This window comes from Entelurus aequoreus, linkage group LG12 (genome assembly GCF_033978785.1).
Source record: "Entelurus aequoreus isolate RoL-2023_Sb linkage group LG12, RoL_Eaeq_v1.1, whole genome shotgun sequence".
NCBI lineage: Eukaryota > Metazoa > Chordata > Actinopteri > Syngnathiformes > Syngnathidae > Entelurus > Entelurus aequoreus.
This window is the reverse complement of record NC_084742.1, coordinates 59,809,960-59,828,160: the sequence shown is the minus strand read 5'-3', so window position 1 is coordinate 59,828,160 and position 18,201 is coordinate 59,809,960. Positions and strand designations below refer to the sequence as shown.

Here is an 18,201-nt window from a genome sequence, read left to right as displayed (position 1 = left end):
TATGCATATATCTAAAAAAAAGCCTTTTTATTTTTTTATTTTAAAAGAAGGGTTTTTAAGCCTTTTTTAAAAGCATCCACAGTCTGTGGTGCCCTCAGGTGGTCAGGGAGAGCGTTCCACAGACTGGGAGCGGCGGAGCAGAAAGCCCGGTCTCTCTTTGTTCGTAGCTGTTCTAAATAAAGGGGTCCACAAAAAATGTCTTTTTTTGTAACAAAAAATGTTAGTGTACATGAAACATATGTTTATTATTGTCATTTAGTCCTTAAATAAAATAGTGAACATACTAGACAACTTGTCTTTTAGTAGTAAGTAAACAAACAAAGACTCCTAATTAGTCTATGCAGTAACATATTGTGTCATTTATACACCTACTATTTTGTACACATTATGAGGGACAAACTGTAAAAAATTGATTATTAATCTACTTGTTCATTTACTGTTAATATTTGCTTATTTTCTGTTTTAACATGTTCTATCTACACTTCTGTTAAAATGTAATAATCACTTATTCTTCTCTTCTTTGATACTTTACATTTGTTTTGGATAATACCAAATATTTAGGTATCGATCCGATACCAAGTAGTTACAGGATCATACATTGGTCATATTCAAAGTCCTCATGTGTCCAGGGACGTATTTACTGACTTTATAAACATAATATGAATTTTTTTAAAAAGGAAAAAAGATTTTGTGACGATAAAAAATATCAATGTGATCATAGCAGTATCGACTAAATACGCTCTTGTACTTGGTATCATTACAGTGGATGTCAGGTGTAGATCCACCCATGGCGTTTGTTTACATTGTGACACCGGTGAGCTATTGTATCCTCCTACGGTGTGTAGTGAAGCATGTTTAGCTATTCCTCGTCCTCCAGTGATAATGATACTTGTAAGAAACTATTTGTCACCATGGAGACAAGGATTAGTGATTTAGAAGTAACTAAATAGTGGACATACTAAACAACTTGTCTTTTAGTAGTAAGTAAACAAACAAAGACTCCTAATTAGTCTATGCAGTAACATATTGTGTCATTTATACACCTATTATTTTGTACACATTATGAGGGACAAACTGTAAAAAATTGATTATTAATCTACTTGTTCATATACTGATAATATCTGCTTATTTTCTGTTTCAACATGTTCTATCTACACTTTTGTTAAAATGTAATAATCACTTATTCTTCTCTTCTTTGATACTTGACATTAGTTTTGGATGATACCACACATTTAGGTATGGATCCGATACCAAGTAGTTACAGGATCATACATTGGTCATATTCAAAGTCCTCATGTGTCCAGGGACGTATTTACTGACTTTATAAACATAATATGAATTTTTTTAAAAAGGAAAAAAGATTTTGTGACGATAAAAAATATCAATGTGATCATAGCAGTGTCGACTAAATACACTCTTGTACTTGGTATCATTACAGTGGATGTCAGGTGTAGATCCACCCATGGCGTTTGTTTACGCCAGGGGTGTTATGTTTGTTTGATCTACAGTACTGTATCGCACTTGATATTGTCTTTAACGTGTACACACCTTTACTAAAATATGTACTTTTGTCAAGGCTGGAACCAATTATTCATGTTTACATTCTATGGAGAAATTTGCTTCACAATACAAACTTTTCTATTTAGGAGCCCTGTTCAAAGAACCTAATAAGTTCGTAAATCGAGGTTCCACCGCATATACAAAACCCCCAAAGTAGTGAAGTTGTCACGTTGTGTAAATGGTAAATAAAAAGAGAATACAACAAATCCTTTTCAACTTATATTCAATTGAATAGACTGCAAAGACAAGATATTTCATGTTCACACTGAGAAACTTTGTTTTTTTTTTCAAATAATCATGAACTTAGAATTTAATGGCAGCAACACATTGCAAAAAAAGGCATTTTTACCAGTGTGTTACATGGCCTTTCCTTTTAACAACACTCAGTAAAGGTTTGGGAACTGAGGAGACACATTTTTGAAGTGGAATTCTTTCCCATTCTTGCTTGATGTACAGCTTAAGTTGTTCAACAGTCTCCCTTCTCATATTTTAGACAATGTCTGGACTACAGGCAGGCCAGTCTAGTACCCGCACTCTTTTACTATGAAGCCACGTTGATGTAACACGTGGCTTGGCATTGTTTTGCTGAAATAAGCAGGGGCGTCCATTATAATGTTGCTCCAAAACCTGTATGTACCTTTCAGCATTAATGGTGCCTTCATAGATGTGTAAGTTACCCATGTCTTGGACACTAATACACCCCCATACCATCACACATTTTCAACTTTGCGCCTATAACAATCCGGATGGTTCTTTTCCTCTTTGGACCGGAGGACACGACGTCCACAGTTTCCAAAAACAATTTGAAATGTGGACTCGTCAGACCACAGAACACTTTTCCACTTTGCATGAGTCCATCTTAGATGAGCTCAGGCTCAGCGAAGCCAACGGCGTTTCTGGGTGTTGTTGATAAACGGTTTTCGCCTTGCATAGGAGAGTTTTAACTTGCACTTACAGATGTAGCGACCAACTGTAGTTACTGACAGTGGGTTTCTGAAGTGTTCCTGAGCCCATGTGGTGATATCCTTTACACACTGACGTGGCTTTTTGACGCAGTACCGCCTGAGGGATCCAACGTGCGTAACATCATGGCTTACGTGCAGTGATTTCTCCAGATTCTCTGAACCTTTTGATGATATTACGGAGCGTAGATGGTGAAATCCCTAAATTCCTTGCAATAGCTGCTTGAGAAATGTTGTTCTTAAACAAATTTACTCAGGCATTTGTTGACAAAGTGGTGACCCTCGCCCCCGTCCTTGTTTGTGAACGACTGAGCATTTCATGGAAGCTGCTTTTATACCCAATCATGGCACCCACCTGTTCCCAATTAGCCCGTTCACCTGTGGGACGTTCCAAATAAGTCCTTGACGAGCAATCCTCAACTTTTCTCAGTCTTTTTTGCCACTTGTGCCAGCTTTTTTTTAAACATGTTGCCGGCATCAAATTCCAAATGAGCTAATATTTGCAAAAAATAACAACGTTTCTCAGTGTGAACATGAAATATCTTGTCTTTGCAGTCCATTCAATTGCATATAAGTTGAAAATGATTTGCTGTATTCTCTTTTTATTTACCATTTACACAACGTGACAACTTCACCGCTTTTGTACTTTATTTATCGTACATTGAAGTAAAAGTCCACAAATGCCGTTTATTTTTACTATTATAATTAAACATGCATTTTATATTTTTTCATTGTCTTTACTAATATTGGTATTGTCGTCATTAAATGGTATTTTTTTGTAATATTACTCAAAATACTACTAGATAAATGAACATAATTCATAATAAAGTTAGTCAATAGATAAATATTTGAATAAACGCATCTTTACACAAGGGGACAACTTCACCGCTTTTGTACATTTTAATGACAATCATTCTAGAACCTTCATTATGATATTACGCACGTTGGATCCCTCAGGCGGTACTGCGTCAAAAAGCCACGTCAGTGTGTAAAGGATATCACCACATGGGCTCAGGAACACTTCAGAAACCCACTGTCAGTAACTACAGTTGGTCGCTACATCTGTAAGTGCAAGTTAAAACTCTCCTATGCAAAGCCACAGCCATTTATCAACAACACCCGGAAACGCCGCCGGCTTCGCTTGGCCCAAGCTCATCCAAGATGGACTGATGCAAAGTGGAAAAGTGTTCTGTGGTCTGACGAGTCCACATTTCAAATTGTTTTTGGAAACTGTGGACGTCGTGTCCTCCGGTCCAAAGAGGAAAAGAACCATCCGGATTGTTATAGGCGCAAAGTTGAAAATGTGTGATGGTATGGGGCTGTATTAGTGTCCAAGACATGGGTAACTTACACATCTGTGAAGGCACCATTAATGCTGAAAGGTACATACAGCTTTTGGAGCAACATTATAATGGACGCCCCTGCTTATTTCAGCAAAACAATGCCAAGCCACGTGTTACATCAACGTGGCTTCATAGTAAAAGCGTGCGGGTACTAGACTGGCCTGCCTGTAGTCCAGACATAGAAAATGTGTGAAGGCTAAAATATGAGAAGGGAGACTGTTGAACAACTTAAGCTGTACATCAAGCAATAATGGGAAAAAATTCCACTTCAAAAATGTGTCTCCTCAGTTCCCAAACCTTTACTGAGTGTTGTTAAAAGGAAAGGCCATGTAACACACTGGTAAAAATGCCTTTTTTGCAATGTGTTGCTGCCATTAAATTCTAAGTTCATGATTATTTGCAAAAAAAAAACAAAGTTTCTCAGTGTGAACATGAAATATCTTGTCTTTGCAGTCTATTCAATTGCATATAAGTTGGAAATGATTTGTTGTATTCTCTTTTTATTTACCATTTACACAACGTGACAACTTCACCGCTTTTGTACTTTATTTATCGTACATTGAAGTAAAAGTCCACAAATGCCGTTTATTTTTACTATTATAATTAAACATGCATTTTATATTTTGTCATTGTCTTTACTAATATTGGTATTGTCGTCATTAATTGGTATTTTTTTGTAATATTACCCAAAATAGCACTAGATAAATGAACATAATTCATAATAAAGTTAGTCAATAAATAAATATTTGAATAGACGCATCTTTACACAAGGGGACAACTTCACCGCTTTTTGGCTTTTGTACTTTATTTATCGTACATTGAAGTAAAAGTCCACAAATGCCATTTATTTTTACTATTATAATTAAACATGCATTTTATATTTTTTCATTGTCTTTACTAATATTGGTATTGTCGTCATTAATTGGTATTTTTTTGTAATATTACTCAAAATAGTACTAGATAAATGAACATAATTCATAATAAAGTTAGTCAATAAATAAATATTTGAATAAACGCATCCTTACACGTGACAACTTCACCGCTTTTTGGCTTTTGTACTTTATTTATCGTACATTGAAGTAAAAGTCCACAAATGCCATTTATTTTTATTATTATAATTAAACGTGCATTTTATATTTTTTCATTGTCTTTACTAATATTGGTATTGTCGTCATTAATTGGTATTTTTTTGTAATATTACTCAAAATACTACTAGATAAATGAACATAATTCATAATAAAGTTAGTCAATAGATAAATATTTGAATAAACGCATCTTTACACAAGGGGACAACTTCACCGCTTTTGTACATTTTAATGACAATCATTCTAGAACCTTCATTAAAAAGGCATCCCCGTGCGTGTGCGGCTAGGGGCGGAACTTCCGTGGCCCCGGCCTGGTGTGGTGGGGGGGTCAGGCGTTATTACGGTGATCGGGCCTAATGAAGGGGTGACGGGGGGGGGGGGGGGGGTGAGCGCCACATCCTGTTATTAGCGTTGACTCACTCGACCTACAGTGTCTAATATTCTACTCAACGCCAGGCCTGTCGGCGTGTCAGCCGGGGGGACGACGACCGCCGTCGACACACACACACACACACACACACACACACAAACACACGCACACACACAAAATAAAAAAGAACTGGCAGCCAGGACCCCCATTACGGCGCAGCTGATGAGGTCTGCAGTAACCTCCTCCCGTGTGTCAAAGGTGTTTGTTTTCACCGTTTTCCCCTCACGGAGGGCGAGGGGAGCGTGGCGCTGACACAACAATCCTAATGTGCGGTGTTGTGCATGTAGCAGCTGCGCGCACGATGCAACAATCAAGACGTGGTTAAAGACGAAGGCGATAAGAGAGGGGAAAAAAAAAAAAAGAGTACAGTACCTCCATGGTCTGAGACTGGTGCATGGCTTTGATGGCATTCTGTGCCATCGCTCGGGTGGAAAAGGTGACAAACGCACATCCTGTAGGGAGGGGGGGGCGGGCGGGGCGGGGGGGGGGGGGGGAAGGGATGGACAGACAGTGGGCAGGAGGAAGGGGGCGGGGCCAGAAGGGCAGGAGGAAAGACGAGAAAGAACAAAAACAAGACAAAAGGGTTGGACACGTTTTTGTCGTTATATAAAAAAAAAAAAAACCCACAAGAGACCCAAAACAGAGAACAGGACAACAGTGTTCTCGGTCGCTATAGCAACAACAGCAGGAAAACGAGCACAGTGTCATGACAACCTACAAACCCCTCCCCTCTTTCCCCGTGGCTCCACCTTCCCCGCCATCTGAGGCGTCTGATTGGCTGTCCCTTCCTGGGGCCGCCTCTGTTCGGGAGCGGGCGGTACCGTTCAGGCTGGTATCGGCGATACCGATACCGATACAAATGTATGTCTGCGAAAATGTGAAAAGTTGTGTATTTTCAAATAACATTTCTACCTGAAAACATCAATAGTAAAAAAAAAGACTAAAAAAACTGGAATGTGATTTTTAAAAAAGCTGTAATATTTCAACTAATCATTATTAATAATATAATTATTTACCTGTTTTTAAATATATTATCTGTTTTAGTAATAAACTTTTTTTTTTTTAATATATATATCAAAATTGCGCCCCCAAACTTGACTTTCGTTCAGGCTGGTATCGGCTATACCGATACCGATACAAATGTATGTTTGCGAAAATGTGAAAAGTTGTGTATTTTCAAATAACATTTCTACCTGAAAACATCAATAGTAAAGAAAAGAGTAAAAAAAATGCAATGTGGTTAAAAAAAGCTGTAATATTTCAACTAATCATTATTAATAATATCATTATTCACCTGTTTTTAAATATAATATCTGTTTTAGCAATTAAAAAAAAAAAAAAAAAATATATATATATATATATATATATATATATATATATATATATATATATATATATATATATATATATATATATATCAAAATTGCCCCCCTAAACTTGACTTTCGTTCAGGCTGGTATCGGCGATACCGATACCGATACAAATGTATGTGTGCAAAAATGTGAAAAGTTGTGTATTTTCAAATAACATTTCTACCTGAAAACATCAATAGTGAAAAAAAGAGTAAAAAAAATGCAATGTGGTTAAAAAAAAGCTGTAATATTTCAACTAATCATTATTAATAATATCATTATTCACCTGTTTTTAAATATAATATCTGTTTTAGCAATTAAAAAAAAAAAAAAAAAATATATATATATATATATATATATATATATATATATATATATATATATATATATATATATATATATATATATATATATATATATATATCAAAATTGCCCCCCTAAACTTGACTTTCGTTCAGGCTGGTATCGGCGATACCGATACAAATGTCTGCGAAAATGTGAAAAGTTGTGTATTTTCAAATAACATTTCTACCTGAAAACATCAATAGTAAAAAAAAAGACTAAAAAAACTGGAATGTGATTTTTAAAAAAGCTGTAATATTTCAACTAATCATTATTAATAATACAATTATTTACCTGTTTTTAAATATATTATCTGTTTTAGCAATAAACTTTTTTTTTTTTTATATATATATCAAAATTGCGCCCCCAAACTTGACTTTCGTTCAGGCTGGTATCGGCGATACCGATACAAATGTATGTTTGCGAAAATGTGAAAAGTTGTGTATTTTCAAATAACATTTCTACCTGAAAACATCAATAGTAAAGAAAAGAGTAAAAAAAATGCAATGTGGTTAAAAAAAAGCTGTAATATTTCAACTAATCATTATTAATAATATCATTATTCACCTGTTTTTAAATATAATATCTGTTTCAGCAATTAAAAAAAAAAAAAAAAAAAAAAATATATATATATATATATTTATCAAAATTGCCCCCCTAAACTTGACTTTCGTTCAGGCTGGTATCGGCGATACCGATACCGATACAAATGTATGTGTGCGAAAATGTGAAAAGTTGTGTATTTTCAAATAACATTTCTACCTGAAAACATCAATAGTGAAAAAAGAGTAAAAAAAATGCAATGTGATTTAAAAAAGCTGTAGTATTTCAACTAATCGTTATTAATAATATCATTATTCACCTGTTTTTAAATATAATATCTGTTTTAGCAATTAAAAAAATAAAATAAAAATAAAATATATATATATCAAAATTGCCCCCCCAAACTAGACTTTCGTTCAGGCTGGTATCGGCTATACCGATACCGATACAAATGTATGTTTGCGAAAATGTGAAAAGTTGTGTATTTTCAAATAACATTTCTACCTGAAAACATCAATAGTAAAGAAAAGAGTAAAAAAAATGCAATGTGGTTAAAAAAAGCTGTAATATTTCAACTAATCATTATTAATAATATCCTTATTCACCTGTTTTTAAATATAATATCTGTTTTAGCAATTTAAAAAAAAAAAAAAAAAATATATATATATATATATATATATATATATATATATATATATATATATATATATATATATATATATATATATATATATATATATATATATATATATATATATATATATATATATATATATATATATATCAAAATTGCCCCCCTAAACTTGACTTTCGTTCAGGCTGGTATCGGCGATACCGATACCGATACAAATGTATGTCTGCGAAAATGTGAAAAGTTGTGTATTTTCAAATAACATTTCTACCTGAAAACATCAATAGTCAAAAAAAGACTAAAAAAACTGGAATGTGATTTTTAAAAAAGCTGTAATATTTCAACTAATCATTATTAATAATATAATTATTTCCCTGTTTTTAAATATATTATCTGTTTTAGCAATAAACTTTTTTTTTTTTTATATATATATATCAAAATTGCGCCCCCAAACTTGACTTTCGTTCAGGCTGGTATCGGCGATACCGATACAAATGTATGTTTGCGAAAATGTGAAAAGTTGTGTATTTTCAAATAACATTTCTACCTGAAAACATCAATAGTAAAGAAAAGAGTAAAAAAAATGCAATGTGGTTAAAAAAAGCTGTAATATTTCAACTAATCATTATTAATAATATCATTATTCACCTGTTTTTAAATATAATATCTGTTTTAGCAATTAAAAAAAAAAAAAAAAAAAAATATATATATATATATATCAAAATTGCCCCCCTAAACTTGACTTTCGTTCAGGCTGGTATCGGCGATACCGATACCAATACAAATGTATGTGTGCGAAAATGTGAAAAGTTGTGTATTTTCAAATAACATTTCTACCTGAAAACATCAATAATGAAAAAAGAGTAAAAAAAATGCAATGTGATTAAAAAAAAGCTGTAGTATTTCAACTAATCATTATTAATATCATTATTCACCTGTTTTTAAATATAATATCTGTTTTAGCAATTAAAAAAAAAAAAAATATATATATATATATCAAAATTGCCCCCCTAAACTTGACTTTCGTTCAGGCTGGTATCGGCGATACCGATACCGATACAAATGTATGTGTGCGAAAATGTGAAAAGTTGTGTATTTTCAAATAACATTTCTACCTGAAAACATCAATAGTGAAAAAAGAGTAAAAAAAATGCAATGTGATTAAAAAAAGCTGTAGTATTTCAACTAATCATTATTAATAATATCATTATTCACCTGTTTTTAAATATAATATCTGTTTTAGCAATTAAAAAAAAATAAATAAATAAATAAATATATATATCAAAATTGCCCCCCCAAACTTGACTTTCGTTCAGGCTGGTATCGGCGATACCGATACCGATACAAATGTATGTCTGCGAAAATGTGAAAAGTTGTGTATTTTCAAATAACATTTCTACCTGAAAACATCAATAGTAAAAAAAAAGACTAAAAAAACTGGAATGTGATTTTTAAAAAAGCTGTAATATTTCAACTAATCATTATTAATAATATAATTATTTACCTGTTTTTAAATATATTATCTGTTTTAGCAATTAACTTTTTTTTTTTTTTATATATATAGCAAAATTGCGCCCCCAAACTTGACTTTCGTTCAGGCTGGTATCGGCGATACCGATACAAATGTATGTTTGCGAAAATGTGAAAAGTTGTGTATTTTCAAATAACATTTCTACCTGAAAACATCAATAGTAAAGAAAAGAGTAAAAAAAATGCAATGTGGTTAAAAAAAGCTGTAGTATTTCAACTAATCATTATTAATAATATCATTATTCACCTGTTTTTAAATATAATATCTGTTTTAGCAATTAAAAAAAAAAAAATATATATATATATATATATATCAAAATTGCCCCCCTAAACTTGACTTTCGTTCAGGCTGGTATCGGCGATACCGATACCGATACAAATGTATGTGTGCGAAAATGTGAAAAGTTGTGTATTTTCAAATAACATTTCTACCTGAAAACATCAATAGTGAAAAAAGAGTAAAAAAAATGCAATGTGATTAAAAAAAGCTGTAGTATTTCAACTAATCATTATTAATAATATCATTATTCACCTGTTTTTAAATATAATATCTGTTTTAGCAATTAAAAAAAAATAAATAAATAAATAAATATATATATCAAAATTGCCCCCCCAAACTTGACTTTCGTTCAGGCTGGTATCGGCGATACCGATACCGATACAAATGTATGTCTGCGAAAATGTGAAAAGTTGTGTATTTTCAAATAACATTTCTACCTGAAAACATCAATAGTAAAAAAAAAGACTAAAAAAACTGGAATGTGATTTTTAAAAAAGCTGTAATATTTCAACTAATCATTATTAATAATATAATTATTTACCTGTTTTTAAATATATTATCTGTTTTAGCAATTAACTTTTTTTTTTTTAATATATATAGCAAAATTGCGCCCCCAAACTTGACTTTCGTTCAGGCTGGTATCGGCGATACCGATACAAATGTATGTTTGCGAAAATGTGAAAAGTTGTGTATTTTCAAATAACATTTCTACCTGAAAACATCAATAGTAAAGAAAAGAGTAAAAAAAATGCAATGTGGTTAAAAAAAGCTGTAGTATTTCAACTAATCATTATTAATAATATCATTATTCACCTGTTTTTAAATATAATATCTGTTTTAGCAATTAAAAAAAAAAATATATATATATATATATATATATCAAAATTGCCCCCCTAAACTTGACTTTCGTTCAGGCTGGTATCGGCGATACCGATACCGATACAAATGTATGTGTGCGAAAATGTGAAAAGTTGTGTATTTTCAAATAACATTTCTACCTGAAAACATCAATAGTGAAAAAAGAGTAAAAAAAATGCAATGTGATTAAAAAAAGCTGTAGTATTTCAACTAATCATTATTAATAATATCATTATTCACCTGTTTTTAAATATAATATCTGTTTTAGCAATTAAAAAATAAATAAATAAATAAAATATATATATATCAAAATTGCCCCCCCAAACTTGACTTTCGTTCAGGCTGGTATCGGCAATACCGATACAAATGTATGTTTGCGAAAATGTGAAAAGTTGTGTATTTTCAAATAACATTTCTACCTGAAAACATCAATAGTAAAAAAAAGAGTAAAAAAAATGGAATGTGATTAAAAAAAGCTGTAATATTTCAACTAATCGTTATTAATAATATCATTATTCACCTGTTTTTAAATATAATATCTGTTTTAGCAATTTAAAAAAATAAATATATATATATATATATATATATATATATATATATATATATATATATATATATATATATATATATATATATATATTTTAAAATTGCCCCCCCAAACTTGACTTTTCAGTAAGTAAAAGTTCAGACACCCCTGATCTAAAGTATTAAAAGCTCCCAAAATAAAAAAAATGAAATACTTAAAATATAAATAGAGTTTAGAAAAATAATACTAACTTATAAATGAATGTGAAAAATGACAACAAGCATAATAACACACTGTTAAATGTGTAACTGAACATTAATATTGTCGTGCAAGCAGAAGTTTTGACACACTTAATATTATTACTCCATTATTAATATTTGATTATATTCTGACATGGGAAAAAACTATAATAAAATGTAAGAAAAAAATGTGTATGTCATGAGAAAAAGCTGAAATGTTCTAACTAATAATTAATAATAATATATTTAGTCACCAATAATACAAAACTAACACAATATCTGTTTTTAGCATTTAAAAATAATAATAAAATAAAATCAATATGGGCCCTGTCTACTTAGATTTTTATGTTTTGTGGCCCTTGGTGGAAAAAGTTTAGACACCCCTGATCTAAAATATTAAAAGATACCAAAATAAAATTGAAAAAATACTTAAAATATAAACATAGTTTAGTAAAATAATACTAACTTATGAATGAATGTGAAAAATGACAACAAGCATAATAACACTGTTAAATGCGTAACTGAACATTAATATTGTCGTGCAAGCAGAAGTTTTGACACACTAGGTCATGCACAATCATTTCATTAATATTTGACTATATTCTGACATGGGAAAAAACTATAATAAAATGTAAGAAAAAAAAATGGGTATGTCATGAGAAAAAGTTGAAATGTTCTAACTAATAATTAATAATAATATATTTAGTCACTAATAATACAAAACTAACACAATATCTGTTTTTAGCATTTAAAATAAATAAATAAATACAAATAAAATCAATACGGGCCTTGCCTACTTTGATTTTTATCTTTTGTGGCCCTTGGTGGAAAAAGTTTGGACACCCCTGAACTAAAGTATGAAAAGTATCAATATTTCGCTTTTTTTTCCCCATATTGGTATTTTCTGCGCTCTGTTTAATGCTGATTTTTGATTTTGATATTAGAGCATAGAGATCTGGTATCGGTGGTATCGATATTTCAGTATGGATCCACACGTCACGACTGAGAAGCGAGCGCAGGGTTTGCTGTGTGATTAGAGGAGATATTTAAAGCCCATCAACGCCCTCCGGACCCCCAATTGCGGGCTAATAACACGCTAACAAACTCATCAAGCTGCGTCACACAAACCAGACCCGACTAGCCGGGCGAGGACGAGGACTATGCAGGCTAGCGCCATCTTTTGTGGAAAGGATGGTCCGATACTCACCAGATTAATGACTGCTGAGTATTTTAAAACGGAGGAAGTTGACCCGGTCGGATCTACAAAATAAAGTCCATCCCACCCCACCGGCTTGACGTGAACCTTGTTTTGTTTTTGTGCGACTCTCGTACTATAAATACCTAGCGGGCCGCATTCTGTCGCCCGCGGAGAAGCAAACAGTACTTTAATGAAAGTAGGCTAACTCCCCAGGCCCGGCGGTCCGCTGGTGGTGTGATCCATATTTTATTAATAGCAGCACGCCGCCAATCCTCTGATTGATGCTGCTGTCGTTAACAGTGGCGCAGCTAGCTACTGGAGGACGGGGGGGATTCTGGGTATTTTTGGAAGGCCTTAAGAACAATGTTCTCTCTTGTTTGTCACGTGTGTGAGAAAACACAAGATCTCCTTGAGCATTCAGTGGAGCACATGTGAGCGACGTCAGACATGCACACTGTGGCCCAAACCTGACTAAATAACTAATGACATGTTTTATTATTATAATCAAATGACAGCGGTCATTTCCATGAGATTACTTTCTAACAATGTAATCATTTGGCCCACTTACAATGACGATAACAACAAATATTGTTTGTCATGAACCGTGTACTAGTTTTCAGAGATCGCATTTAGTTCCCATTAAAACCTTCACATGTTGCACAATGAGATGTAAGCATGGGATCATGTGTAACTTTCTGTTTGTAAAATATATATTTTTATTAGTATTTCTTTCATATAATAACAGCAATTCACAATGATTATTTATAAGTTAACATTCTTCATAAATGACAGTAGAATAAGCACACGTTTGATTGGTAAATCATCGTGTAACAACCTGGAATTACACGTTATGTGCGGTGATGGAGTTGTCCGACTTTTTGTGGGGCTGTAAACGCATCACTGGCTAAGTGTTGGTGCAGGTGAGAAAGAGCGAGCTGTTGATGTGACAAAGTTGGTTTAGGTCTGGTTTCTAGATAGAAACTTCATTACCAATGTTTTTGTCAGGCTCGTAACTGACAGTTTGGTTATGTTTAAGAGCTCTTATTTTAATAATAATAATAATAATAATAATAATAATAATAATAATAATAATAATAATAATAGATTTTATTTGTAAAAGCACTTTACATTGAACAAACAACCTCAAAGTGCTACAGCGCATTTAAAAAACAACAAAACAACAACGCTAGAACCACAAATACCTGCCTCCAACAAGTAAAATAAATAGTACAAAAAATAAAAAATAGAACAGCCTAATAGCTAGAACTAGCACACATATATCTAAAAATAGGCTTTTTTTTTTTTTTTTTTTTTTAAAAGAAGGGTTTTTAAGCCTTTTTTAAAAGCATCCACAGTCTGTGGTGCCCTCAGGTGGTCAGGGAGAGCGTTCCAAAGACTGGGAGTCTTTTTGGTTCCACTTCCTACACGTCTCCTTGAGCGCTCGTTTCCCTCGCCTGGTTGCAGTTGCCAATCAGGCTGCTATTTATGCCTGCCTCGCCCTCCAGTCGGGGCTCGGTGATTGCATCCTGTTTCCTGGTTCCCGTTTTCCTCGCATTTCCTTTTTCTGACATTAGAGTCGTGTTTTCCTGCGCTGCGCCTGCCATCTCTGCATCTCGGGGTTCAAGACCGACGGCAGGTCCCTGACAGTTTTGGTCATGTGTTTTATGGCCGCCAATAAAGAGTTCCGCTCCACAAAGTAATCCATGTCCTCCTTAAAGACAGACGTTACAATAATTGAACAGCGATGACCAAAATTGTTTATGTTGTCGTCGGTTACATTGGAAATTGTTATGCGCTTATTTTTCAGTCTGTGGAACGCTCTCCCTGACCACCTGAGGGCACCACAGACTGTGGATGCTTTAAAAAAGGCTTAAAAACCCTTCTTTAAAAAAAAACAAAAAACATTTTTTTTTAGATATATGCATGCTAGTTCTAGCTATTAGGATGTTCTATTTTTTTTTTTTTTATTATCTTTTTATTTTTTAATACACTGTAGCACTTTGAGGTTGTTTGCTCAATGTAAAGTGCTTTTATGTTGGCTCTGAACCGAGGATGTCGTTGTGGCTTGTGCAGCCCTTTGAGACACTTGTGATTTAGGGCTCGGTTGCATTGAAAATTGCTATGCGCTTATTTTTCAGTCTGTGGAACGCTCTCCCTGACCACCTGAGGGCACCACAGACTGTGGATGCTTTTAAAAAAGGCTTAAAAACCCTTCTTTTTAAAAAAAAAGCCTTTTTTTTTTTTTTTTTTAGATATATGCGTGCTAGTTCTAGCTATTAGGCCGTTCTAGTTTTTTTTTATTTTTTTATTATCTTTTTATTTTTTAATACACTGTAGCACTTTGAGGTTGCTTGCTCAATGTAAAGTGCTTTTATGTGGGCTCTGAACCGAGGATGTCGTTGTGGCTTGTGCAGCCCTTTGAGACACTTGTGATTTAGGGCTATATAAATAAACATTGATTGATTACAAATAAAATCCATTATTATTATTATGCGCTTATTTTTCAGTCTGTGGAACGCTCTCCCTGACCACCTGAGGGTACCACAGACTGTGGATGCTTTTAAAAAAAAAGGCTTAAAAACCCTTGTTTTTAAAAAAAACAACTTTTTTTTTTAGATATACGCGTGCTAGTTCTAGCTATTAGGCTGTTTTATTTTTTTAAATTTTTTTTATTATCTTTTTATTTTTTAATACACTGTAGCACTTTGAGGTTGTTTGCTCAATGTAAAGTGATTTTACAAATACAATCCATTACTATTATTATCATTTTTTTTTTGTAATGAGATTTTGTGCGTAGCATAGATTTGTGCGCAGAGGACGCATTAGTAGTGCGCACTTGCACCTTAGATGGAACGTTGCTTAAGAACTATTTCTGTTCCGACCTGAAATATTGATGATGAGGTGGAGGCACGTTAGCAGGACAGATCTTTGTGGGACAGCCAGGCAGAACACGCCTTCTAGAATCAGGGGAGAGTGGAGCGCTGAGAAAGCCACAAAGAAACATCCGGAACAACAACAACACAACAACAACAAGATGACACTGAAGCTGCCATGACACACAGGAAGCACAGGTGGGAGGGGCTTAAGGGGATTGTGGGCGGGGCACCTCTGGTGCTGTCATGTGATTGGATGATGGAACATGAACCATGGAAATATTTTTAGGATGTGGAAAAAATGTGTGCAATGTGTAAAAATGTCCACATTCTGGGAACATTAGGAATGTTTTCATGAAATGTGTCAAATAAATGAATATGATGTTGAATTGTGTCTAAAAAAAATAAAAATAAAAATGCACTGATGACCTTTGACCTCACCCTCAACATGCGAAGGGCGTGGCCACAGTGGGGGGGTCAAGCTGGAAGGTGAAGCACATGGACAGGGCAGGATGGGGGGAGGAGGAGGAGAAGAGGTGGGGAGGGGGAAAAAAGGGGGCGGGGTCAAGGGAGAGAGGGAAAGATGCTATATAGAGCCAAAATATTCACACAACAGCCCCAAGATGGCGCTCAGCAGGACTCTGGAGGCTGTTGTGCCGATCATCCCCCGCCGCCGCCGCCGCCGCCGCCATTCCGGTGTGGACGGAAGTGAGACGCACGCACCTCTGCTCAGCCCGTCGGGTCCTCGCAGGATCCGGCACTCCTCGATCTGCCCGAACGCCGAGAACATGACCCGGATGTCGTTCTCGTTGCACTTCTTGGACACCATGCCGATGAACAGCTTCCTGTCTTCCACCGCTGCGGCAAGAGAAGAAGAAGACGACCGTGTGACTGTCACTTTAAGATGGACCACACCAAACATATACCAGTGTGACTGTCACTTTAAGATGGACGACACCAAACATACACCAGTGTGACTGTCACTTTAAGACAGTGTGACTGTCACTTTAAGATGGACGACACCAAACATACACCAGTGTGACTGTCACTTTAAGACAGTGTGACTGTCACTTTAAGATGGACCACACCAAACATACACCAGTGTGACTGTCACTTTAAGATGGACGACACCAAACATACACCAGTGTGACTGTCACTTTAAGACAGTGTGACTGTCACTTTAAGATGGACGACACCAAACATACACCAGTGTGACTGTCACTTTAAGACAGTGTGACTGTCACTTTAAGATGGACGACACCAAACATACACCAGTGTGACTGTCACTTTAAGACAGTGTGACTGTCACTTTAAGATGGACCACACCAAACATACACCAGTGTGACTGTCACTTTAAGATGGACGACACCAAACATACACCAGTGTGACTGTCACTTTAAGATGGACCACACCAAACATACACCAGTGTGACTGTCACTTTAAGACAGTGTGACTGTCACTTTAAGATGGACGACAACAAACATACACCAGTGTGACTGTCACTTTAAGATGGACGACACCAAACATACACCAGTGTGACTGTCACTTTAAGATGGACGACACCAAACATACACCAGTGTGACTGTCACTTTAAGATGGACCACACCAAACATACACCAGTGTGACTGTCACTTTAAGACAGTGTGACTGTCACTTTATGATGGACGACACCAAACATACACCAGTGTGACTGTCACTTTAAAACAGTGTGACTGTCACTTTAAGATGGACGACACCAAACATACACCAGTGTGACTGTCACTTTAAGACAGTGTGACTGTCACTTTAAGATGGACCACACCAAACATACACCAGTGTGACTGTCACTTTAAGACAGTGTGACTGTCACTTTAAGATGGACGACACCAAACATACACCAGTGTGACTGTCACTTTAAGACAGTGTGACTGTCACTTTAAGATGGACGACACCAAACATACACCAGTGTGACTGTCACTTTAAAACAGTGTGACTGTCACTTTAAGATGGACCACACCAAACATACACCAGTGTGACTGTCACTTTAAGACAGTGTGACTGTCACTTTATGATGGACGACACCAAACATACACCAGTGTGACTGTCACTTTAAGACAGTGTGACTGTCACTTTAAGATGGACGACACCAAACATACACCAGTGTGACTGTCACTTTAAGATGGACGACACCAAACATACACCAGTGTGACTGTCACTTTAAGATGGACGACACCAAACATACACCAGTGTGACTGTCACTTTAAGACAGTGTGACTGTCACTTTAAGATGGAAGACACCAAAAATACACCAGTGTGACTGTCACTTTAAGATGGACGACACCAAACATACACCAGTGTGACTGTCACTTTAAGACAGTGTGACTGTCACTTTAAGATGGACGACACCAAACATACACCAGTGTGACTGTCACTTTAAGATGGACGACACCAAAAATACACCAGTGTGACT

General features: G+C 34.7%; 1 protein-coding gene across 6 annotated transcripts in view; it reads right to left on the bottom strand.

The window, feature by feature from the left end:
• The window catches only part of celf2 (cugbp, Elav-like family member 2), a 436,380-nt gene that overhangs the window by 50,226 nt on the left and 367,953 nt on the right, over nucleotides 1-18,201 (bottom strand). For all 6 annotated transcript variants that reach the window (XR_009828099.1, XM_062066320.1, XM_062066321.1 and 3 more), the window contains 2 exons: nucleotides 16,476-16,610; nucleotides 5,753-5,832 (listed from right to left, as the gene is read on the bottom strand). Coding sequence is in view for 5 of the 6 variants with exons in the window: in XM_062066320.1 (XP_061922304.1) it covers nucleotides 5,753-5,832; nucleotides 16,476-16,610 (215 nt within the window). In the remaining variant the exon portion in view is untranslated. The remainder of the gene's footprint in view (nucleotides 1-5,752; nucleotides 5,833-16,475; nucleotides 16,611-18,201) is intronic.